Source organism: Pseudorca crassidens, chromosome 11 (assembly GCF_039906515.1).
Source record: "Pseudorca crassidens isolate mPseCra1 chromosome 11, mPseCra1.hap1, whole genome shotgun sequence".
Taxonomy (NCBI): domain Eukaryota; kingdom Metazoa; phylum Chordata; class Mammalia; order Artiodactyla; family Delphinidae; genus Pseudorca; species Pseudorca crassidens.
The window spans coordinates 673,025-698,251 of NC_090306.1; the positions used below are offsets into that span (position 1 = coordinate 673,025).

At 46.0% G+C, this 25,227-nt stretch overlaps 1 protein-coding gene across 1 annotated transcript; it reads left to right on the top strand.

Annotated features, from left to right (window-relative positions):
* The first annotated feature begins 5,357 nt into the window (after window positions 1–5,357).
* Window positions 5,358–25,074, top strand: ATP6V1E1 (ATPase H+ transporting V1 subunit E1). The gene is made up of 9 exons (XM_067755953.1): window positions 5,358–5,518; window positions 11,035–11,100; window positions 12,826–12,935; window positions 13,338–13,404; window positions 19,346–19,435; window positions 20,004–20,072; window positions 21,187–21,281; window positions 23,262–23,349; window positions 24,511–25,074. The coding sequence occupies exons 1-9, from the start codon at window positions 5,486–5,488 to the stop codon at window positions 24,571–24,573; spliced, it is 681 nt and encodes a 226-aa protein (XP_067612054.1). The 5' UTR covers window positions 5,358–5,485; the 3' UTR covers window positions 24,574–25,074.
* The last annotated feature ends 153 nt before the right edge of the window (window positions 25,075–25,227 follow it).

Genomic DNA, 25,227 nt, shown 5'->3' on the forward strand with positions numbered 1-25,227 from the left:
TATTAAATCCCCCCGATTCTCCAAGTAATGGCTCTTATAGTTTTTTTTAACATCTTTATTGGAGTATAATTGCTTCACAATGGTGTGTTAGTTTCTGCTGTATAACAAAGTGAATCAGCTATACGTATACATATATCCCCATATCCCCTCCCTCTTGTCTCCCCCCTCCCACCCTCCCTATCCCTCCCCTCTAGGTGGTCACAAAGCACCGAGCTGATCTCCCAGTGCTGTGAAGCTGCTTCCCACTAGCTATCTGTTTTACATTTGGTAGTGTATATATGTCAATGTTACTCTCTCACGTCGTCCCAGCTTACCCTTCCCCCTCCCCGTGTCCTCAAGTCCGTTCTCTATGTCTGCGTCTTTGTTCCCGTCCTGCCCCTGGGTTCATCAGAACCTTTTTTTTTTAGATTCCATATAGTTTTTGATTTAAACCAGGATCATGCATTGCATTTGGTTGTTAAATCTTTTAACAGTCTTCTAGTCTTAATTTTTAAAAAGTTGACTTTTTGAATTATACAATGGAAATTAGCAATAAAAGAGAAGCTGACCGTTGTTACATGTGACCATATGGATTAATCTCAAAAGCGTTGAGTCAAAGAAGCCAGACATAAAAATGTACCTACTGTGTGGTTTATATGAATTTCAGGAACAGGCAAAATTAATCAATGGTTATAGAAATCAGCACTGTCGACTGGGAGTGTGGGATTGACTAGAAAAAAGCTTTCTCTCTAGGGTGATGGAATTAGTCTATTGTGGTGATCACACAGGTGTCGGAACTCATCTAATTGTACTTTGTAGGTCTATGCAGTTCATTGTATGTAAATTCCAAAAAAAAAGTCATACGGAATAATTCTGTGTAGTTAGGTTGCCAATTTGATATATGGTTAAGTAAATTTCAGATTGCTTTCAGTTTTAGGGTTTGCTTTTTCCCCCTTTTTTAATTTTTTGAATAAATACCACAAGGATAGCATATGGCCCAATGGAACAGAATAGAAACTTCAGAATGGTCCACTGATTTTCAACAGAGACAATTCAATGAGGAAAGAGATAGTCTCTTCAGCAAATGGTGTAAAATATATAATGCTTTTACAAAACTTAATGACAAGCAGTTCGTGGGTTTTGGGGTTTTTTTTTTTTTTCTGACGGATCTTATGAGTGACACAGATCTAGACTGTAGCCTAATGTGATAATAAAATGTAAACTCTAGATTCCACTCATTCATCAGTTATTGAATGCCTACTATGTATGTACCGGGCAGTATGCTGGATGCCGGCAAAAACCATGACGTCCCTCTTGTGAAGCTGACGTTTTCGTTGGAAAACCAGATAAGAACATAGAAATGAAACGAAAAAAAACAAAGTAGTTTAAAATTGTGGCATGTCCTGAAGTAAACAAACAAGGGACAAGAGTAGAAGATTAAGGTGACAGGGTGTTGATGCAAACCTCTCTCCAAGGAGGGGATATTTTAAGTTGAGACCTAAAGACTGAAGAACAACCCAAGGGGCAAGTGCAGGAAAAGATCTCAGGCAAAAAGCTAGAGAACAAACCAGTAAAGCTTGGAGCTGGTGAGAAAGGGAGGAGTGATGAGGTCAATGGGCAGGGCCAGCTCCTCCAGAGCACACAGGAGCCACCAGGGGTTACAAATTAGGGAGTGATTAGAGACCAGCTAGGTTTTAAATTACTTTCTGCTGTGCGGAAAACTGGTTGGAAAAGGCTAAAAAGTGCAAAGCACGTAAGGTAGACTTCCACTGCTTTCTGCCACCATTTGTCTTTTCTTTTAAAAATTAATTCCTCAACATTCAAAGACATGCTTTTCATCTACCTCCAGTTTCTGCACTCCCCAGCAGACAAACTGAAGCCTTACCTTATCTATTCTAGTGACTCAGTTTCCAAATAAACCACAGACTGAGGCCTTAGCTTGGGAGCAGGTAAATCCAGGAGCACGCAAACCTTCTCTTAAGTGACTAACCTGAAAGGAATTTAGGTCGGCAGTTTTGGTGAAGCCATAGTCAACAGGCTTATCTGGGAGTGGGATTTTCGGAATTTCTCTGAAAAGCTGTTTTAGTAAAACTTCTTCATAAGACCTAAGCTAGTATAGGAGGAAATTGGATTTGGAAAACTACTAACTAGTTAATCTTTGCATGGGCTCATGATAACTTTTTCAGTTGTGCTTCACTCTGTGAAGCTTACCACGTTCTTACCAGATAGCACCTGGCCTGTTCCTCGGTGAGTCAGCAGAATACTGCAGAAAGCAGTTGTAAGAGCGCTGGCATGGGGGAGAGGGAAGCACCACAAAAGGCGATGTTAAGTGTGCCTGTAACACTCTTGTATTTAAAAAATGAAGTCCTAAGGCAGATGTGACAAATGGTCATTGTCAACTCTGGGTGGTGGTACATGGTACATAGACATTTGAATTCTTTGTACTTTGCTGTATTTTTTAATGTCTGAAAATAATGATAAATCATAAAAATCAGCACTGTTTTCCAAAGAAGCAGAAGCACATTGATCTCTGGATAGTATCACATCTCTTCCAGACATTGTTTTCATAAGTGATTAGACATGTATTAGATTGAGGCTCCCAGTCTTCAGCCTCAGATATTTGCAGAACACTGTAAAAATAAACAGGAGGAGGACTTCCCTGGCGGTCCAGTGGTTAAGAGTCCACGCTTCCACTGCAGGGGGCATGGGTTTGATCCCTGGTCGGGGAAATTCTGCATGCTGTACGGTGCAGCCAAAAATAAATAAACGGGAGGAAGGACTGTAATCCAAACGAGTGAATACCACCTCATCCTGACCTAGCTTGCTGGAGGCATGCATATGCCTGTCTTCTGGGATGATGAATGAAATCATTAGTGCAAAAACTAGTTAGATGAGAGAAACAAGCCTACCATCTGGTTCAGTTGATTAGACTACCGATCAAATTGCGATCAAATGCATGGATTTCTGTCGCCCTGTTAGGTTTACTGTTTTGTGGCTGAACCCTTCCCTTATCCAACACCACCACTTTTCTCAAATACGTGTACCAACTTGTCATACGCTACAAAGAACAGTGTCCACTAGCACAGCTGGACAATAATTTGGCATCTATATTAAGAGCCTTAAAAATGGGTGTGCCATTCCCATTAAAAGGACATGCAATGCAGTGAGGACACGATATCACACATGTACTTCTCCTGTAATGCAGCACCTGAATGTAATTATGAGGAAACTATCAGATGAAACCCAATTGAGGGACTTTCTACAACTGGCCAATTCAAATGACTAGTACTCTTTAGAAACGTCAGTATCAGGAAAGACAAAGTTTGAGGAACTATTCCGTATTAAAGGAGACTAAAAAGACAAGGTAATTAATACAATAGGTGATGTTGGATTGGATCCTGGATCAGAAAAGAAAATATTGCTACGAGGAATACTAATGGAACATATGGCAAAATTTGAATATGGACTTACTAAATTTCCTGAATTTGACTGATATACACCCTTAGTCTTATGAAACACACACTGAACTATTTATTGACTCATGCAATTTTATATATATATACATATGAAAGTGATAAAGCAAATATAGCAAAATATTAATAGTTGGTGAATCTAGGTGATGGGAGTTTATTGCACTATTCTTACAACTTATATTTGAAATTCAAAATAAAAAGCTAGTAATAAAAATGTGTGTACCCTTTGGCCCATAATTCTATTATTAGGAATCTATCCTAAAAATAAGTTTTCAAAGTATTTTTTCTTTATAAAACGTGGGCTCGAATTTCTCCCTTAATTTTCTGAATAATTTTCTGTAAATGGATCCTGGTAATGATGTTGAAAAATTCACATGCTCACTCAGAATTACAAATAAATTCTGTAGGTAGTCCACCCTAAAGAAGGTGGAGCATACCTCCTCACTCCTTAAGTGTGGGCTGCACATAGTACATCTTTCCAAAGAGTAAAGTATGGAAAGGGGAAAAAAAGAGTAACTTTACAGTGGAGAAACCTGACAAGCACTGCTTCAGCCAAGTGATCACGGTCAACAGCAACAGTCAGAAACCAGGCTGACAGCATGAACCCTTGATGTGATGTGATGAGAATGGCTTTCCCTCTGTGCTCTTCCTCCCCAAAACCCACAACCCCTGACCAATTATGTGAAGATCCCCAGAGGTGCATCTATAATATACCTAACAGTATCCCTCAAACTGTCAAGGTCAACAAAGAGGGAAGTTTGAGCAACTGTCACCCCCAAGAAGAACTTAAGAGACATGTCAACTAAATGAAAGGTGGTAACCGGGATGGGGTCCTGTAACAGGAAAAGGGCATCAGGGGTGTCACTGAGCAGGACCCTGTGAGGCCTTCCCAGAATAGACCCTCACCCATGTCTTCCCCCTGCCCTTTGTCTGCAGAAAAACTTCAGTCAAGGAATACATTTAATCGGACAAGTGGGAAAATGCAGAAAGGCAAACAGTCAAGCAAGCCAAAATAATAATACGTTAGCCATTACACAGTCAAGGACCTTTAGCTCTCCCTCAGGGCTATACACTTAATGTTCTCAGCCGGGTCCTTCCAGCTGTTCTGCAGACACTGAAGCCCCCACCAGGTGGGAAAGGTTAGCTGCTCGCTGCCCACAGCACACAGGCCTCAGACCGGTTGGAACTAGAAGGTTGATGATGCTGATTCCCGATTACCTCACCAGCAACCAATCAGAAGAAGCTCCACGAGCTAATCATGCCCTGTTCCTGGAACACTGTAAGACTCCTCACCACCCCCTCCAGGTGGGACACACTGTTTTGAGGGCATTAGCCTGCCGTGGCCCCCTGTGCCTGGCAAAGCAATAAAACTATTGTTTTCTACTTCACCCAAAACTCCGTCTCCAAGATACAATCCGGCACTGGCGTACAGAGGCCGAATTTCCGCAACAGAGGGAAACTAAGGAAATTGGTTAAACTGTGGGCTTTTGTCAACACATTAGCCTCGGTTAATGAAATATAACAAATGTACCCCAGAAAGGGAGGAGGCTAACAATATGGGAACCTGAGCTCAATTCCCCGTAAATGTAAAGCTGCTCTAAAAATAAAACCTGTTAATAAGTAAAATATTGACGCATTTGCTTCCATTAGGGCCAGGAAAGTAAAACAAATTCTGGTTGGCAGAAGTAAACTTTTTTAAAAAACGCAAGGGCTACAAGTCTCAGTTAAAGTCAGGGGCACGACAACAGACCTTCCCTCGCGCCTCGGAGCGGGCTGCTGGGGAAAAGACCGGGAGAGGTCACGAGACGTCACGAGTGAGCGACAGGAGGCGAGGCGGGGCGTGGAGGGGCGTGACTTCCGGGCCGCTCTCTCCCCACTGGCTGGGCTGCCCGGCGACCTGCGCAGGAACCGGAAGCTGCGCTCACAAAACAGAAGAGGTCGGAAGCGCGTCTGGCTTTCGTCTCCCGTTCGCCTGCTGCCCGCGTCGGTTCTGAGCTTCGGCCGGTCACCCGCTGCCTCCCGTCGCTTGCACCATGGCCCTCAGCGATGCCGACGTGCAAAAGCAGGTGAGCGCCGGCCTGGACCCCGAGAGGTGGGCGGATGCCGCCCCGGGCCTGGGGGAGCTCTGCGGCGGCCTCGTTGGCCAGATCTCCCCGTCCCCGGGACCCCGCCTCGGGGCTGTGCGGGTCGGGGCCGCGTCGGGCTTGGCGGGCGAGCGGCCGGCCTGGGGTCGCGGCGTTGCTCGGCGCTTTGGAGTTCGCGGGCGGCGGGCGTTGACCGCCCAGGCCCGGACTTAGGGGAAGGGCACTCAGGCAGCAGTTTAGAGAACTCGTCTCTTTCTGACAGAAGTTCTCGGAAAACCCTGACTAACGCTCACTCAGTGCCTTGTGAGCCTTCTTAGATGAGCAGTACGGTGTTTTTTCCTTGGATGTTTCCAGGTCCTTTAAAACGATTCTGCACTTTATTCGTCAGGTGATATGCTCTCGGAAGCGTGGTGGTTCTTCCGTTTAGGGGATCTTAGGCTGATCACGGAGGGTAACAAAAATAGCGTCTGTGCGGCACTGTAGGAAATCTTACCGCATGCTTACAGAACAGCGCGGGTTTTGAACATTAATCAGCGCTGCGTCTGAGTTTTACTGTAGGAAAAAGGACGCAGTGCGCTCCACGTAGTCCAGCGGTCACACCCCTAGTACCAGCTCTCGTCCTCCTCTTCTCCTTCGTTTTCCGCCTTGTGATGTATTGAAAACTAGGGCTTCCCCAGTTAGAATACACGGCAAAGGTAAAGCAGTGAAACTAGGCCAGAACCACGTTTTCTTTCTGTAAAATAGTAAGAACGAGGAAATGTATCGTCTGTACTCCTCCACGCTACGCGCGGTCCCCATCAGGGCGGTGCCTGTTTTCCCCGTATTCCCGGCAGTGACCAGGCCTGAGTATCGAGCACCGAGTAGACGTCTAGAAATCTGGGTTTCCTTCAACTTCCTGCTCTTTAGGAGTTAGTAAAATCTTAATATAGTTACTTCCTGCTTTTCATCACAGTTGATTTCTGGAAACTACATTGCAAAGCCGAATGGTGAAACTGTCTTTAGTCCTCATGCACTTTGGGTCAAGTCAAATCTTGTTACTCTCTTTGCTGTCAGATGTCTGCTTCAGTAAAGCAAAGTGCTGATTTCTGTAAACATCACTGCTTTTAGAGCTGGGAGAATCTGCAGACTTCCATGGATCCTGAGACAAGGGGGAAACATAGATGTTTTTCAGGCACCATTAGGTGTGGGTCAGTGAAACCCTAGGACGCTCTGTGAGATCGCACTGGAGCTGCCAAGAGTGCTAAACCAAACAGTCTCCTATAGGAGATATATTGTGTACATACATCAGAAATGGAGTGCTCGTTCTTGTTGGTTCTTCCATCACAAGTAGGTAATGTATTTAAAAAGAGCCCCCTAGAATCTACTAAATCTTCTTAAGGATGAACTTGAGTGCTGGAAATAAAACACTAATACTTAAATGTAAAAACAAAAAGAAATCCTGGGCTTCCTGATTTCTTCCCCCCTGTATTAAAGTATTTGTGTATGTTGCTTTTTTTGTCTGAGGAGTATGGTTATTTATTTCATCAAACTTTCAAAAGAATCTTGACTCCAGAAGTGTAGAACCCAGTAGCTTTAGCAGGAAGAAGAAAAGTATATTTTAAGGGCAGATTTTTCTGCCTTAAGGGTGGAGTTAAATGTCCTGAAGGGGTTGACTTTTCTCCTGTTGGAACTCCTAAAGGCAGAATGTGTTCTTGTTGACTGTAAACGGGTTTCTGTGACCTGGGCTACAATGAGCGTGTTTTGCTCTAGGCTGTGCTGATCTCGTCAGATCTGGTAGCAGAGGGTCCGGCCTGAGAGATAGAGGCAGGTAATGCAGGTTTGAATGAGGGCTCCCCTCTAGAGGCCAGTGTCTTGTAGCATTTGTAAGCACCTGAGTTGATTACTGTCTTTAAACTACTTTTAAAGTTCCAGACAGTGCAGTGTGAGTTTGATCTGAGCTTGTGACGATTCCATTCCACAGCACAAACAGAAACACACACACAGGCACAGATGTGTGGAGGTTGATCCATTTAGCAAGTTCACTGTGGTTTTTCTTAACAGTGTAGATTTGGGTTAGGCACCCCAATTTTTCAAGGCTTGAGATTTTATAAGTATTGTATGACCTATAAAACGGGCTCTGATTGTCGTCATTATTTTGGCTCCTCACTGGTAGGGAGCTCCTAAGAATTTTGACAAAAAATAAGTCTTCCCTTCTAAAACCGTGCTGTGTGTTTTCCTCAAGACTTTGATGCCATGAGGTTGTATTCTTTTTTTTTTCTTTTAAAGCACCTGCTCTTTATTTTCCCTTTTTTTTTTTAATATATTTATGTTTTGGCTGCGTTGGGTCTTCATTGCTGCACGCAGGCTTTTTTCTAGTTGCGGCGAGCGGAGGCTACTCTTCGTTGCAGTGAGTGGGCTTCTCATTGCAGCGGCTTCTCTTGTTGCAGAGCACGGGCTCTAGGCACACAGGCTTCAGTGGTTGTGGCTCGCGGGCTCTAGAGCGCAGGCTCAGTAGTTGTGGTGCACAGGCTTAGTTGCTCCGCAGCATGTGGGATCATGGGCTCGAAGCCGTTTCCCCTGCATCGGCAGGCAAGCAGATTCTTAACCACTGAGCCACCAGGGAAGTCCCTAGGTTGTATTCTTAACTCACTTTTTTTAATTGTGTAAAACACATTACGTGAAGTTTACCTTTTTAACCATTTTTTGGAGTATAGTTGCCTTACAACGTTGTGTTAGTTTCTGCTGCACAACGAAGTGAATCAGCTATACGTATGCCCATATCCCCTCCCTCTTGGACCTCCCTCCCACCCACCCCCATCTAGGTCACCACAGAGCACCAAGCTGAGCTCCCTGCGCTATACAGCAGGTCCCCACTAGCTATGTCTTACACGTGGTGGTGTATGTATGTCAAACCTAATCTCCCAATTCATCCCACCCCCCCTTCCCTCGCTGTGTTCACATGTCCATTCTCTACATCTCCGTTTCTATTCCTGCCCTGCAAATGGGTTCATCTGTACTGTCTTTCTAGATTCCACACATACGCGTTAATATGCGATATTTGTTTTTCTCTTTCTGACTTACTTCACTCTGTATGACAGACTCTAGGTCCATCCATGTTTCTACAGATGACCCAATCTTGTTCCTTTTTATTCCATTGTATATATGTACCACATCTTCTTTATCCATTCATCTGTCGATGGACATTTAGGTTTTTTCCACATCCTGGCTATTGTAAACAGTGCTGCAATGAACATTGGGGTACATGTGTCTTTTTGAATTATGGTTTTCTCAGGGCCTTTTTAACCATTTTTAAGTGAATGATTTAGTAGTGTTAAGTATATTCACATTCTTGTGAAACAAATCTTAACTCACTTTTGTACAGACTCTAAAAAGTAGTTGGGGTACCTCAGAAGGCTTGAAACTCCCAACAGATTCTCACTCATTCACAAATGTTTATTGAGCACCTACTGTGGGGGAAGTAAACCCTTAACCCCGTGTCCTGGGTTTACAGTGGTGTTTACCTTTATGCGGGACAATTAATGTGAAATGAGTTAATAACCTAGAGGCTCTACATTAAATTTTTTTAAGCTGCTTTTTTTCCTTTTTAATTCACTATTCCTTTCAGGTAGAGCCCCTATGAAATGAAACTACCAGTGAGTTTGATTAGCTCTGTTGCTTGTATATTCATTTGGGTATATTTTACATCTGCCATTAGAGACAGTACTCTGTTTATGAATATAAATTAGATCAGTCACCCCAAGCCCCATTCAGAAGACTTTGGGGACTTCATTCTCCAATTGTAGCCAGAGATCTAAAACCCTTTAGCAAATTCCTAGCCTTATAGTTTAGTTGAGGAGAGGCACAGGCAAGCAGGCAATTAGGACTGTGTGTTTAGGCGGAGAAGTGCAGTGTTCTGGGTGCAGATAAGTGAGAGGTTCAGGAGATTTTCCAAAGGAGGTGACAGTTAAGCGGGCTGAGGCTCGAGAAGAGAGCTGAGCTGGGGGTGGGGGAGTGTTCCAAGTAGAAGGAACAGCATGTTTGAAATCTCCAAAGTGGAAAGAATGGCGAGCTCAAGGAACTGAAAACCTGAAATGAGAGTAGCATGGGGACCTCCTTGGTGGCACAATGGTTAAGAATCCGCCTGCCAGCGCAGGGGACATGGGTTTGAGCCCTGGTCCGGGAAGATCCCACATGCCGCAGAGCAACTAAGCCCGTGCGCCACAACTACTGAGCCTGCGCTCTAGAGCCTGTGAGCCACAACTACTGAGCCCGCATGCCACAACTACTGAAGCCTGCACGCCTAGAGCCCGTGCTCCGCAGCAAGAGGAGCCACCGCAATGAGAAGCCCGTACACCGCAACGAAGAGTAGCCCCTGCTCGCCACAACTAGAGAAAGCCCGCGCGCAGCAACGAAGACCCAACACAGCCAAAAATAAAATTAATTAATTAACTTTTAAAAATGTAGGATGACAGGAACTAGGAGTCTGAGGAGTGGCCAGTGGTGGAGGTTACATTTCATGTGATGCTGGAGAGATGAGCAGTGACCACATGGCAGACCTTCTAAAATCTCTGCACTTTATCCTAAGGGGGGGTGTGGTACGTGATAAGAGGGACATTTGTAAAGGATCTTCCTGGTTGCCAGGTAGAGCTGGTTAGCAAGGGAACAAGACTGAGGGCCCGGAGAAGATATGGACGCTGTTGCAGTAATTCCGCCAGGAGATGATGATAGCAAAGATGAGATTGTGGCTGTGAAGGTGGAGAGAGATGGACAGATTAAAGAGGTGTTAGAAGAGAGAGCTCGTAGGACATGGTGGTTGGACCTGGGGCCTGAGATACGGGAGGGGACTACTTGTTGTTGGTGCTGGTCATCAAGGCAGAGGTCAAGGGGGACATGGGAGCAGAGCCGTCAGTGTTCCTTACGGAGCGTGTGGGATTTCAGTTGAGCGTGTGGGATTTCAGTTGCCGTGGGTAGGGTCTCCTGAAGGAGCTGTCTGGGAGGCGGAGGAAGAAGCATATGGCCTCAGAGGAGGCTAAGGAGGAGAGCAAGGAAGTGGCGGGAGCAAAGGGAAGCACGTGCTCAAGAAGGGTGGTGGTCAGTGTACCAGGAGATGCTGCAGATGCAGTAAGATAAGGGCGAGATGGCCGTCATCTTACAAGTGATTTCACTGGGTTAGGGGGAGGGGAGTCAGGCTGGAGTGCCTTGAGAGTAGGAGGCTGTCTGGTACACTCCAGTAGAAATGGAGAAGGGGGAAGGACGGTCTGGCTGAAGGAGGCCGGAAGTAGAGGAGGACGTGTATTCAGTCCTTCCTCCCCATAGACTCCAAGTTCCTTGAGGGTAGGATAATGGCCTATTTACCTGTGTTGTTGAATATTGCATCTGGTCCATTTGCTGGAGTAAATTCCAGATTGTAAGTTACCTGAGAACAGAAAGGCGTTCCATAAATGATTGTTGGAAGAATCAGAAAACAGAGATTTTTTTTCTTGTCATATTCAAAAGTAACCTTTTCCTTCTCCTTCTAGATTAAGCACATGATGGCTTTTATTGAACAAGAAGCCAATGAGAAAGCAGAAGAAATAGATGCAAAGGTGAGATTCCACTTGCTAGGTTTAAGAAGTTATCAAAGTTTCGTACTGTCTTGCTTTGCTAATTAGTACTTAGTAAAATTGTTTAACAGAGCATTCATTGCATAGGACCAGTAAGAATTTCTTTAACGTTAAAAGTAAATTTTCCTTTCTAAACATTCTTTAATTTTTTTGCCTGTGCCACGTGGCACGCGGGATCTTAGTTCCCCAGCCAGGGATCGAGCCTGTCCCCCTGCAGTGGAAGCATGGAGTCCTAACCACTGGACCGCCAGTGAAGTCCCAAAATTCTGATTGTCAATAAGTGTCCTGAAATTTTATGGTAGGGAGTAGAAAAGTAAGGGATGGATTAATTTTCTCATGGAATCCAAACTCAGACATTTGCAACCGCAGCTAATTGATAGCCGGTCAGGGGAGGATGTAGTATTTTTTCATTGTTATGTTGCTTTTTTATTTGTGCTTGCTGCCAAAAAGGTAAATACACAGTTTGGTGTATGTAAGGCATAAAATGAAAGCCCCTGTCCATCACGAAGGCGGCAGTCAGCATCTAGAAATTTTACAGATATTTCGAGTTGCACAGTGTTTCTGTACAGTATATAAAATTGTTCTTTTTTCTAGGTATAATCATGGTAGGTCAGAATATATCACCTAATACTTTATTTTCAGTGTCCTTTTACTTTATTCTACAGTGGTTACATTTGTTACTTAACGGTAAAGCCTTAAAATTGTGTGTGCCTGGTATCCTAGGGCCAAAACTAAACCTTTGAACTGTTTGAGTAATTTATCATCTAAGAAAGAAAAGACTTATTTTGCCTGTCACTGAAGTAAAACAGTTGAGAGAGTATTGTTTTATATATTTATTGAAGTATAGTTGGTTAACAATATTATATTAATTTCAGGTGTACGGCATAGTGAGTCAATATTTTTATAGATTATACTCCATTTAAAGTTATTACAAAATAATGGCTGTATTTCTCTGTGCTGTACAGTATGTCCTTGTTGCTTGTTTAATATTGTTTTGATGGCCTTAGGAGCACTGCAGTTTCTCGTATGACTAGTTTCCTTATTTCTCTCTGGGACAAATACAGAACTTCTATTTCAGTTGGTAAATGCATTTCTATTTAAAGTAGTCTTATCTCATGTGATAGGTATAGAAACAAGCTGTTAGGCATTTATTTTAGAATTTGAAAGTTCCAGTGTCTGTGCCAAGCATTAAACATCTGAATCAGTCACTTTAGCTAGCTTCCAAAGTCATAATTTCTTACTGCCTGAAAATCACAGATGGCTGATACACTAAGATACCCTTTGTAAAAAGTGACTGCTCAATAATTAACACTAATAAAACTAATAACTCAAATTTATGTAGTTTATAATTTAAAAGGACTGTTAGATTTTGACCTACAAAGGAAAGAATACTATTTTTATTTTCTTATTTTATAAGGGAGGACACTTAGACAGATTACTTGACCAAATTTTTTAGACAGTAACTCATATCTTCTGACTCCAAATTCTGTGTCCTTTTCATTAGCCCTCTATTAAACAGATGGATCAAATTTAAAATACATAATTTTTTTCATACACAGAATCTTCTGATTCTGTTCATTGAAACTTGGTTAGTGGATACTAGACATAGAATAAGGTGAATATAAGCAACTACCCTGGTCATCAGCTGCTTAAAATAAAACTGTCAAAATCTGTATAATGAAGTAATAATAATAAATTCCTTGGTAGGCAGAAGAAGAGTTCAACATTGAGAAAGGTCGTCTTGTGCAGACCCAAAGACTGAAGATTATGGAATACTACGAGAAGAAAGAAAAGCAGATTGAGCAGCAGAAGAAAATGTGAGCTTTGAAAATCACTGGGACGAGAGGGTAAAGCAGGTGCTTTGGAGCCCAGGCAGTTACGGGTTCCGGTCTGAAATGGACCATTCACTGATTAACTAACCTTGGTCAAGTTACTTAACTTCTCTTTCCTCATTTGGGAAAACAGAAGGCTCACAGGATTATTGAAAGATATAGTTGAAATAGCTGATAAGAAAGTCTTGCCACTTCATAAGCATTCAATAAATATTTCCTTATCTTTGAAAATAAGTGGATAAAAACCGCTACATGTATTTCAGGGAGTTCTCTTTGGGATCTGTACAAAGAGAAGTGTTTGCACATATGTAGGAGGTTGTACCTTTCTTTCTCTACGTTGGTTGTTTTTTATGCTGTAATGATACTACTTTTCTGTGCCTTTTGCAGTCAGATGTCTAATTTGATGAATCAAGCGAGGCTCAAAGTCCTCAGAGCGAGAGATGACCTTATCACAGTGAGTAATTAGCCCCTTTAGTTATAGAATTATAAAATGTTTATTCATTTGTCTGTTATAGAGAATTCACTAGTTAATGTTAGATTAAGGAGCTGATGAATGATTTTTAGAGAGAAAACATTTGGTCAGCAAATCATTACACTAGGTATTGTAATAAATACAGAAATGAATAAGATGTGTGTCCAGTCTTCAAGGACCTGCTGCTCTAACAGAGCATGTAGCTCCTGGGTATACAGCACATGATGGGGGGACCATACAGTATCTGAGGGCGATGGGGACTAATAAGGCTAGAAAGGTAGGATGGAGTTACTGTGGGGCCATGAGTGCAAGTGAAGAGCTTTGCTTGCTTTCAGTAGAAAGCTGTTGAAGGTTTCATTTTATTTTATGAGGCATATCATAAATAGGGTTCATGATATGAGTACGTAGACTAAATTTAACAGAGAAGAGGTTAGACAGAAAACCATCTGGGGAGTATTGTCACCCAAAGGAGAGGGCAGAAACATACGTTCAGTCCCTGGTCGGGGAACTGAGATCCTACAAGCTGTGTGGTGCAGCCAAAAGAAAAAATTTAGAAACCAAGCGGAGGCCTCTGTTTCCACTATTACTCATTGTTATTGTGGAGGCCCTAGATTTCTTACAAAATGGAGAGACAAGTTATATAAATATTGGGAAGGAAGAAACAGTTATTTTTTTGAAGATACGACTGTATATTAAAAAAAATACAACATCTCAAAAGAACTAAGAACTAGTAATTAGTTCAAAAAGGTGACTGGCTACAAAGAGAATATACAGAAATTGATAGTTTTACTACATGCCAACAGTAAGCAATTAGGAGTAAATGTTGGTGAATAGGAACTTTATGGAAAAGCTATAAAACTGAAAATATAATACTTGACTAAGCAGAAGACATACCATTTTCTTAGATGACTAGAGAAACAAACTAATATTGTAAGATATTGGTTCTTGTCAGGTGAGCCTGGCATGGTGACAGCAAGGACTGAGTTGGGTGTCAGTGGTGACATGTTTTATAGGAGGAAGCCCCGGACGTTGGCTACTGACTCCTCCACCTCCTCTTCTTTTTTTAAAAAAAATTAATTTATTTTTGGCTGTGTTGGGACTTCGTTGCTGCGCGTGGGCTTTCTCTAGTTGCAGCGAGCAGGGGCTTCTCTTGTTGTGGACTGGCTCTAGGCGCGTGGGCTTCAGCAGTTGTGGCGTGCGGGCTCAGTAGTTGTGGCTCATGGGCTCTAGAGCACAGGCTCAGCGGCCATGGCTCACGGGCCCAGCCGCTCCACGGCATGTGGGATCTTCCTGGACCAGGGCTCGAACCCGTGTCCCCTGCATCAACAGGTGGATTCTCAAGCACTGCGCCACCAGGGAGGCCCCTCACCTCCTCTTCTAAGGCTGACGCCAAACCCCCTAGGAGGGTGGTGGCTCTATTAGCATGATAGGAGGTCAGGAGGGCGGGGGCTCTTTTAAGAAGAACCACCAGATCACGTTGGACATTCTTTGAGGGGCCAGGAAGCCTTCAGATGGAAGTGTCTGCCAGGAGGTCGAGTGTGAGGACACACAGAGGTGACTCACTAACATAACTCCCATAACACTTAATAGACCCCAGAGTAGCCAGAGTTGATCTGCTTCTAAAATTGTCACAACTAAATGTCTCTCTGCTTTCGATACTAACTTGATCTTTTAGTTTTCACTCTTCTATTTTCATTTCATAATTAGCTGGGTTCCTTTGGCAGTCAGCTGTTTGGACTGCAGGGTTTGCCTGTATTGGTCCTGCATTGGTGCTCAGTGCTGTAGGAGTCTGCTGTCTAACTGGGTCTAGACCAGAGACTGTATCTATACGGCAGCCTTTTGAGTGTGACTGTAAAGAATGTCATTACCTTGGAGACGGAATGGAAAGAGCAGCCTGAAACAAAAACAGAGGCCTGGAATTGACAACACGGGCAGGAAATGGAATTGTCCAGGAGAGCGGGGAGTGTAGGAACTGAGGCTGGAGAGAGACACTAGGGTTCAGTTGGAAGAGCCTTGAATGCCTGCTGAAGAGTGTGGGACAAATCCTTTGACCAACTCTCTTAACTCTAATAGGCATAGAGATGACCTGGAGGGCCTTGTTAAAATTCAGACTCCCGGCCCCATTTCCAGAGATTTTCTGTATTCTCATCAGGAATAAACAGCCCAGAGTAATCTTGTTGCAGGAGGTCTGAGAACCACACTGAGAAATACTGCTTTAGCCTTAGATTTGTTCTGGAGAAAGAGAACTGGTGACTTGGGGAGAGGAAATGAGGTTATGGCTTAACTTTGACTTGAAGGTCAAGACCACATGGCAGCAGAGGACATGAAGAGACGGCATCCACAGATGCTGAAAGGTGTGGTCTGTAGGACTTGGTGACTGCAGGTTGTGAGGCGTCAAGAAAGACCTAAGCTTTCTCACCAGGTCGCTAGGCACTTGGATAGGTGATGAGGGTTAGAAATACAAGGGGAGGAGCCGGTGGGGAATGGTGATGAATCTTGGCATTTGAATCGCCTTCGGAGTCCACGCGAACTTAGGAGAGGCTGGGGCTTCCACTCAGACAGCACACAGGTCCCACGTGGAGCTGCGTGGCATGGGTGAGATCGCAAGCTTGTGGATGTAGAACTACAGGGCCAGGGGAGCAAACCGAGCAGCCTTCAGCTTACGGCAGGAAAATTAGAGACTGCTAAGGAACATGGGGGGAAGCAGTCGTGTTGGAGGAGAAGTCGTGAAGGAGAAGCCAAGGGGACAGAAAAGTTGAAGAACAAAATGGTAATCGAATACAGTGTCTCATGCTTCGGCGAGTCCAAGGGGGAAGAGCGCAGTGGTCTTTGGAGTTGGGGATCGAGGTTTCACTTCTGACTCGTACTAGAGCAGCATCGTTGGGCTGGTAGAGACAAAGCCTGGTGGTGAAAGCTGGACAGGCGAGCATGCGGTGAGGGGCTGAAGGCAGCGGGCGTGTGAACTGTCGGGGTTTCTTGTTTTTCTTTTATTTTTTCTCATTTTGTTGAACTGTCCGTGTTTTGGTAGACGGCAAAGCCAGTTATTCTGTAGCGTGCAACTCGGTTTCAGAGCACAGCCTGAGCTTTTGTTTTGCTAATGTATAATGAGAATTTTGTTAAAATAAACATTTCTATAATTTCAGTTGTTCTAAAGCGCTTCTTTCCTTAGTCCTTTGCAGCCTAACATCTTGCCGTCAGGTGATTTGCGGTTTAGTGAACCCCAGTAATGAAGCGGCACGGAGGGTGAGGAAACCGGCTGTGAGATGATGGGGGACAGGGCTACATGTGCATGTTTCTGTGGATTTGGCTCTTTTAAAACGTTTCTTTCTCCAGCTTTATCCGTAGAATAAGCAACTATGAAAGGAAGGGGATTTGTCAAGCAGTTGGCTAGAAAAGGATGTTGACAAAAGATAGAAGGAAGGAGGAAATACAGAACCAGGATGAAAATGAAAAGCAAACAGGCAAGCTATTCTGCTTCCAGAAGTGCACGGTTGCCTATAGTCCTTTAGTTACTTTTCTCTGCTGTCTACCCTTTTCCCCTGCCTGCCCTGAGGCTCTCCAGGTGTAAGAGCCCATGCTTTGGAATCCCTGTGAGGTGTGTTTCTATTTCACCACAATCTGCTGTTTGGTGGGCGAATTTTTTTTTTCCTAGTATTTCTTCATTTATTTATTTGGCTGCATCGGATCTTTTTTTTTTTTTTTTTTGCGGTACGCTGGCCTCTCACTGCTGTGGCCTCTCCCACTGCGGAGCACAGGCTCCGGACACGCAGGCTCAGCGGCCATGGCTCACAGGCCCAGCCGCTCCGCGGCATGTGGGATCCTCCCGGACCGGGGAGCACATGGGTTCTCTAGTTGCAGCGTGTGGGCGCTCCAGTTGTGGTGCATGGGCTCTAGAGAGCGTGGGCTTAGTTGCCCTGCGGCATGTGGGATCTCAGTTCCCAGACCAGGGATCGAACCCGTGTCCCCTGCATTGGAAGGCTGATTCTTTATCACTGGACCACCAGGGAAGTTCCGGTGGGTGAATTTTTTAACCCTTTGGAACCTTCCTTTTATAAAATGGGGAAAGCATATACGTGAAGCTTTTTTAGAATTAAGTTGGTCCACATAGGAAAAGTGACCGTGCAGTGCCTCACACAGGACAGGCCTGGGGTAAGTAACAGCTCTTTACCGTCACTTCCTAAACCTCACACTGTGTAAGGTGTTGTTGTTGTCATTTAAGGGAGATAAAGAACAGACCGACCTTTAGAAATTCTGATTTGCTGGTCCTGAAGTAGAGATTTCTGGTGCTGCGGTTAAAGAGACGAAACAGAAATGTCTCTGCGGGAGGCCCCCTGACTCTACACCGGGCACGAGCAAGGAGACGTGATTTTGATGTTGTCGTCATAATCGGGTTTTAGTTTCTTGCTTTCCAGGAGCAGAATCTAATATTTTCAGGATCCTAGAGGCAGTTAGGTTCAGGTGGACAGATAACGAAATGCCCTTCCAAACTCTCAAAATACTGATCTGTAGGCTAACACGTGAGCGGCAGTAACCTACACCCCTCCCCACGGGGAGTCAGACTACAGCCAGAAAGCTGAGTTTAGAATCAAAGAGTGTCACTGGGGTATTACTTAAGTGACCTTCCTGACCTGTGGGGCATGTCTCTTAAGTGGACAGGAATGGTTTAGACAAGGGACAGTGCAGTTTATGTCGATTCGGTTCCAGCTTCCTTGGCTGGAGTTCAGTTTATTCCAAGTTCCTACTCCGTTGATTGGAGTTCTGGGTGGTGGTAAGAGTCCTCATTTGTCCATTTCCAGACTTCTCGTGGGTTATTTTTACCAGTGGCTGGCATCACTCGGTACAGCTCCACTTGATGCTCACTCTTGTAGAGTAAGCCTGTCTCCGTACTGTTCGTGTCCACCCCGACCGGCATGACCAGTGTGGACAGTCAGTTCCAGCACAAAGAGAACTGTGCGTGAGGGGTCTCTTGGTGAGGAGGGGCTGAGGTTTCTTTCAGCCAGATATCTTATATCATAAATGCTTCAAATCTTTGTGCCGTAGCATCCTAGATTCTAAAGGCTTCAACTGCTCGGGAGTCGTTCCGGGCTGGGTGCGGGTCCAAGGGAGACTCAGAACCAAATACAGGACCACTTCCTTCTCTCCACCCTCACTCCTCAAATTCTGATTGGTTTCTGAGCGAGCATGTATGTTCTCCCTCTTTAAATCCCCCAAATCATTCCAGAGATCATATTCAATAAGGGAGACACGTATGTGGAAGATTTACTAGGACGAACTGTTCTCAGCGGTGTTGGGTGGCCAGCAGTGGGATTGAGAGGCGCTCTCTCTGCCATTTAAAGGACCTCGGTCCTCTTTTACCAGTAAGCCTGTACGTGCTTACCACTTACGAGTAGATGCCAGCGTGCTCTTCTCAACCATGTGAGATTTGTCTCCGGAGTCCCTTTCAATGTCTGCTTTAGTTATAGAAGCCAGTATTTATTATAGACCATTGGAAAATACAAACTAACATTAAGAAAATTGAAATCATTGATAGTCCAGCCTCCCGCAGGTAAACATTGATGACACTTTGTTCTCTGTGCAGAGGCTGCTTTTTCTAATAAAAAATGGAAGCATCTTGCCCAGCTGCCTCAGTAGCTTGCTTTCCACGGCTGTGTCACGTGGCTCTTTCTGTGTTGGTCACTCATGATCGGTAACCTGGGCGCTTCTGCCTGAGCGCGAGTCCCCTGGGAGCCGCGGTAGCGCTCTCGCTCGCATCTGTGTCCTTCGGGCAGCATCTGCTTTATCGTACCCCTCAGAGAGCGCGTGTGGAGAGAAAACACGGCCGTAAAGTGAGAAGTGATTGGACACGGGCTGGGCCAGCCCCACGTGGGTTCCAAGCTGACTACCCAGGTGTGTAGATAACTTTTTCTTTTTCCACTCTTTGTAGGACCTACTAAATGAAGCCAAACAGAGGCTCAGCAAAGTGGTAAAAGATACAACCAGGTACCAGGTGCTGCTGGATGGACTGGTCCTCCAGGTAAGTTTGTAGGTCGGATGCACCACTGAGAGCCACGTCCCTGCAGAGTCGACAAGATGGGATAGAAGCCGGCTGTTTCTCCTGTGTTCTCATTTTAGCTCTTTTCCTTGTCTGGCCGGGAGATATGTGGGAGGACGGTGGTGTCTGGCTGGTGGATGAGACTGCTGTTGTCTCACTTGCCCTTTGTAACCTCCAGCTGTGAACTTTCCTGATTAAATTTTACCACTAAATGCTTGCTTTAGATACTGAGGTTCAGATCCCAGGCTGTGTACATTTTAACTGTTTGCTGTTCGGCTGTTAAGTACAATACTTGTCCTCAACCTAGTTGATGTAAGACTCCCGTATGAATTTCATTCCATCACCAGAGCATTGGGTATATTTATCTGGTTTGTGATATGAAGATCTTGCCATGTTCTCATACTATGTAGGCCATCTTTGGGGGAACTTAATTAAACAAGAGGACTGCTTTCCCAAACTAGATGAAAGAGTTATGAAGACATTTTATTTACTGTTGTTTTATTTTATAGTTTGCAGTTTTTACTAATGGTATCTGATTGTGCATTAATAGGGTTTGTACCAGTTGTTGGAGCCCCGAATGATCATTCGTTGCAGGAAACAGGATTTCCCTCTGGTGAAGGTAGAGCTTGAAGAAATCCTTTTTCTTTTTAAAGATCAAAATGTTAGGGATGAAATGCATGCTGTAATAAATGACAGCTCAACTATGGGGACTAGAAGAGTCTTAACATGTTATAGATACTAACTTAAGTGTACCTGAGCCTCTTATTTATTTTCTTAAACAAATCAAGTTGCCATCTGAGTTAGTACCCTCCTCCCCTTCTGGAGAAAACAGTACCTACTGGATTGGAGCAGAGGATAGGCAATACCATCTAAATAAGAGACAGAGGCGGGGGGAGGGGCAGGTGGAGACCATGTTTAATGGAGACAGAGTTTCAGCTTGAGAAGGTGGAACGTTCTGGAGAGGGATGGTGGGAACAGTTGCACAACAATGAACGTACTTAAAGCCACAGAACTGTACACTTAAAGCTGATCACGATGGTAAATTTCATGTGCCTTTTACCGCAGTTTTAAAAAGCAGTGAGCTGGGGGGAGTGGAGGTGTAGGACAGATGGAAGGGGGTTTCTCACGCTGCACTGTGTGTGGCGTGGAAGTCCCATCTTCGGACAGCACTGTAGGCTTCAGGAGACACGTGAGAATGTTTTCTTGAAGGAACTTTAGTCTTTTTCTGACACGATTACTAGTTGAACAGATTGACACATACATTGGGGCTCAGACAGTATCCGTGCTTTTGTGACGGGCTTATTTCACTTGGCAGTAATGTCTTCAGGGTTCATTCACCTTGTAGCGTGTGTCAGGATTTCTTTCTTTAAGGCTGAATTATATCTATAGACCACATTTTATTGATTCATTTATGTGTTAATAGACACCTGGGTCGTCTCTACCTTTTGAGTATTGTGAGCAGTGCTGCTGTGAACACGGGTGTACAAATATCTGTTGGGTCTGTGCTTGTACTTCACTTGGATAAGTATCCAGAAGTAGACTTGCTGGATCCTGAGGTGATTCTGTGTTTGATTTTCGAGGGACTACGATACCATCTGCCACAGCGGCTGTACCGTTTTACATTCCCACCAGCAACACGTCTGTTCTTTTACTTGAAAAATGCGTAGGAATATCTTTGTTTGTACAGACGGTTGCTTTTCTGGATACAACCTCTGTGTTTTGTGTTTTTCCAGGCTGCGGTGCAGAAAGCAATCCCCGTGTACAAAATCGCCACCAAAAGAGACGCTGATGTCCACATTGACCAGGAGGCCTGCCTGCCTGAGGAAGTGTAAGGGGCGCCTCTGCTTTTAGCCCCTGGGCTGCTCTGGCCGCGCGAACGGCCGTCCGCCCGGCCTTGCGCATGTCCTCTGGGCGCCCCGGGCAGGATGGCGGTGTGGCCACCCAACGCGTGCCTCGTGCTGCCTCGTGCTGGCGCCTGTCGGTCTCCCCCTTGTTAACCAGCTTCTTGTGGCTCAGCTTGCCTAGCAGCAGCATGGATTCTGTACCCAGAACTTGAACGTGGGTCCACGTGTGTCCTAGGTACTGAGAAAGGTGATCACTCCCTCTGACAAGGAAGTAGCCGTGTCTGGCTGGCAGATCCCTTGGTGTGGAACGCCAGCACCCGTGGTGCTTCTGCTGAGTGCGGGGAGACTCGGCGTGGTTGGGAGGGGCGGTAGGAGCTCCTGGCCGGGGAGAGCCCGGGGCATGTTCCCTGTGCGCCTGCCCACTGGTCCACCCCACGGGCCAGCATTGCGGAGGCCTTGGGACACATGAATTTAGGATTGCAAGGCCTAGTTCTGAGTCCCGATTGGCCTGTTGCTCGCTGCAGGACCTCGAGCCCAAATCCCATCATCTGTAAGAGGGATCAATCTTGCTTGCTTCATAAACTGAGGATCAGAGATAGGGTGTGTGTGTGACGGTGCTTTCAAGCTGAGGGCCTGTGGGAGCCTAAGCATTATTGAGCATTACTGTCAGATCGAGGTCTGCTTCTCCACTCTGCCAGGTGTTGGCCAGGTAGGGCTGGACTAGTTACTTAGTCTTCCTCATCTCTGACCTGGGATAACAGCACCCGCCTCACTGGTCTCTTGGAAGCTGAAGTGGGGTCGTGTCTGTGCAGCACTGACGGCAGGGCTCAGGATCCACAGTGACTCTGCTGGTGGGTAGTCGGCGCGTGGAGACCATGCGGGACTCGGCAGTTCCAGTCGGGACCACCGTGCCGGGTGCTTAGAGCAGCAGTCCCGTGCGTGCCCTACGTGTTTGAACGGAAGCAGGAGCGCTCACACCCGAGGGGTACTTACGCAGGGACACCAGCCGTTTGCTGACAGGTCACTGGAGCCCGGTTCAGGCCCTGGAGCCACTTGAATTAGATGGTTCTGTTTTCAGAGCCTTTGAGATTCAGGATTGCGGGTGAAGGACTCTGCAGATTTAAACTGGAGTTTTAGTCAGTAAATTGGTCCTTTTATCCACTCTTAAGCCTGTTTCCTGCTTTATAGGTCCCTGGGGAATAGGAGACACGGAAGGGCCTGGACTTGGCGTTCAGGAGTGCTTGGTGCACAGCAGACACCCCCCTTCCCCTGCTGCCCGCATGGGGACAGGGGCTGTTCAGAGAAACAAAGAGGAAATGGGGGAGGAGGATGGAGTAAGAAAATAATATTCACGTCAGAGCCCTTTGAAATTTTCTAGAGAAAATTTGCAAAATTTTTCCCAGCCTTTGCCTCAGAGCCTGCTTATTTCAAGAAATATTTTGTAAAAAGTAGAACTGTAATGTAGCAAAATAATTTCATACCTGAGGCTCCTTGTAGTAGGATGTGACCTATCGGCCTTGCACCACTGGGGACTGGGTTTGGCACCTGCTGGGATGGAGCCTTTTATCTGAGACACAGGCACTGAGGAGGACTGCCTGTCAGCACCCCTGGTCCCTGCAGCACTGGCCTTTAAGAAGCATTCAGATGAGGACTGTATGTATTGATCTGCAAACTGGGACGCAGTCTTCCCCCTTTTCGTCCAGTTGGGGAGGGCTGGTTGTTAGAGTAACGTGAAATCAGATTGGCACATAGTCGCTTGGTAATGAGTTATTATCAGCCTCTTTACCTTGAAGCTTCAGAAGCTTCTGAATTAGTTTCAAACTTATTGCATATGTTTATTGCCCCTAAGAGTGTTGAGACCATCCACACACCAAGACAGCTATTCTCCAAGGGAAGAAGGTAATTGTACAACGTGTGTCTGTTTCCCTCAAATCTATGAACGTTGTTTCCGGTGTTCTTTGTAGAGCTGGCGGGGTTGAGATCTACAACGGGGATCGCAAAATCAAGGTCTCCAATACCCTCGAAAGCCGGCTGGACCTCATAGCCCAGCAGGTGAGTGTGGGGACATGTCTCATCAGTTAGTTGGCCTGTGGTTACCTTGAGGAGGTGCTGCGGAGAACATGTCAATTGGCCGTATTTGGACTTCATTGATTCTTTCTACGTTTTTTGACATTTTCTTAAAAGGAGCAGGGATTCAGGCATTTAGTGCCATTTGCTGGGAGGATATGTTTACATGAGGGTGGCCTTGGGGTCAGAACGAGGGCTTTGTGTGTCTAGGTTTTTTTTTTTTTTTTTTTTTGCGGTACGCGGGCCTCTCACTGTTGTGGCCTCTCCCGTTGCGGAGCACAGGCTCCGGACGCGCAGGCTGAGCGGCCATGGCTCACGGGCCAAGCCGCTCCACGGCATGTGGGATCTTCCCGGACCGGGGCACGAACCCGTGTCTCCTGCATCGGCAGGCGGACTCTCAACCACTGCGCCACCAGGGAAGCCCTGTGTCTAGGATTTTAATGTATCTATTTTACTGCATGTGGAGATGCTGACCCAAAGCCCCAGAACCCCAAACCGCAGCAGGAATGATGGAAAGTCAAGCAACTGCTCTTAAAGGAATTGCCACAGGGCGCCAGGCTCTTCAGGTGTTTCCGGGTTTGCAGGAAACCAGCCAGAAAACTTGAGTTGTCCCGAGTGCGGGGCCTCTTCCAGAGGTGTGGTCTGCTGCCCCGACCTTGACCGGCGTCTTCTGGTAACTTACACCTCAGAGCCATGCTACCCACCAGCCACACGTGGCTAATTAACTAAAGCTAGGTAAGGTGCGCAGTTTGCTGCCTCAGTTGCACTGGCCGCACGTGGCTGGTGGCTGCGTCCCGAGGTTGAGTGCTTGGGCTTTTCCAGTTGCTGCGGCGCGCCTCAGCGCAGACCTGTGCTGTCAGCTTTCCACCCGGCGTGCGCTCAGCACCCGTTGAAAGAACGAGTGTAGGTGCTCCAGAACGTCGCCTCTTCTCCCCATATCGGAGTGGGAGGGAAGCCTTACAGCCATGGCGCCCGTCATTGGTTCTCTTTCCCCCTAAGCAGTGGCCTTAAGCCCACGTTTGCGATCGCCGAGTCTCTTGGTCGGACTCGGGCGGTGCTTGGCCAACTACTGGGCTTCGTGACTTCGGGGCGGGGTTGAGGCGCGGGGGACGGCGCCGCCTCACGCGGGAGCTTCTTTCTTCACAGATGATGCCCGAAGTGCGGGGAGCCTTGTTTGGGGCAAATGCCAACAGGAAGTTTTTGGACTAAGCCTGAGGGAGGTGGCGTCCACCCACTGCGTGACGTGGACGTTTCTGACAGTTGAAGAGACAAGATGGCCTGCGTAGCTTCCTCTTTGCTGTCCTCCTGTCCTGTCCTGCATCTATCGGTGGAAGCCCTGCTGTAGCTAACACCCCGGCTGGTGGGGACCAACGGGCGAGAGTCTCACTTAGTACGATCAGGAAACCTTCCTCTAGCTTGTCTCAAAGTAACACAACTTCCCGCTGTTCTGCAGCACAGAGGCGAGGGGTCAGGTGGTGGGTGCATGAGTGTCCCCAGGCCTCCTGCTCTCCTGGGGTCCAGCCTTCGGGGGGGCGGAGTGGTGGGCTCTGGGGTCAGGTCTCCACTCTTTGGGCTTCAAGTGCATGTGGGGCCTCATTTCTTCCAGCAGCAGCAGCTTCACTGTTAACCTGTTTGGGCCTAGAAATGTCTATAAATGTGATTTAAGATCTAAGCCGTGAATATGCTTTATTTATTAAAATGTAACACGTACGTGGATGTCACTGATTTATTACACAAGGTGCTCGCTGCAGGTTGTGGTTTGAGAGGGTGAAGTTCTCGGGAATCTGGAAAGAGGAAGCATTTTCCAAACCCCTGGAGCATTTGCGGGTTGACAGCCATCAGCAGTTGAAACCACGAACCCTC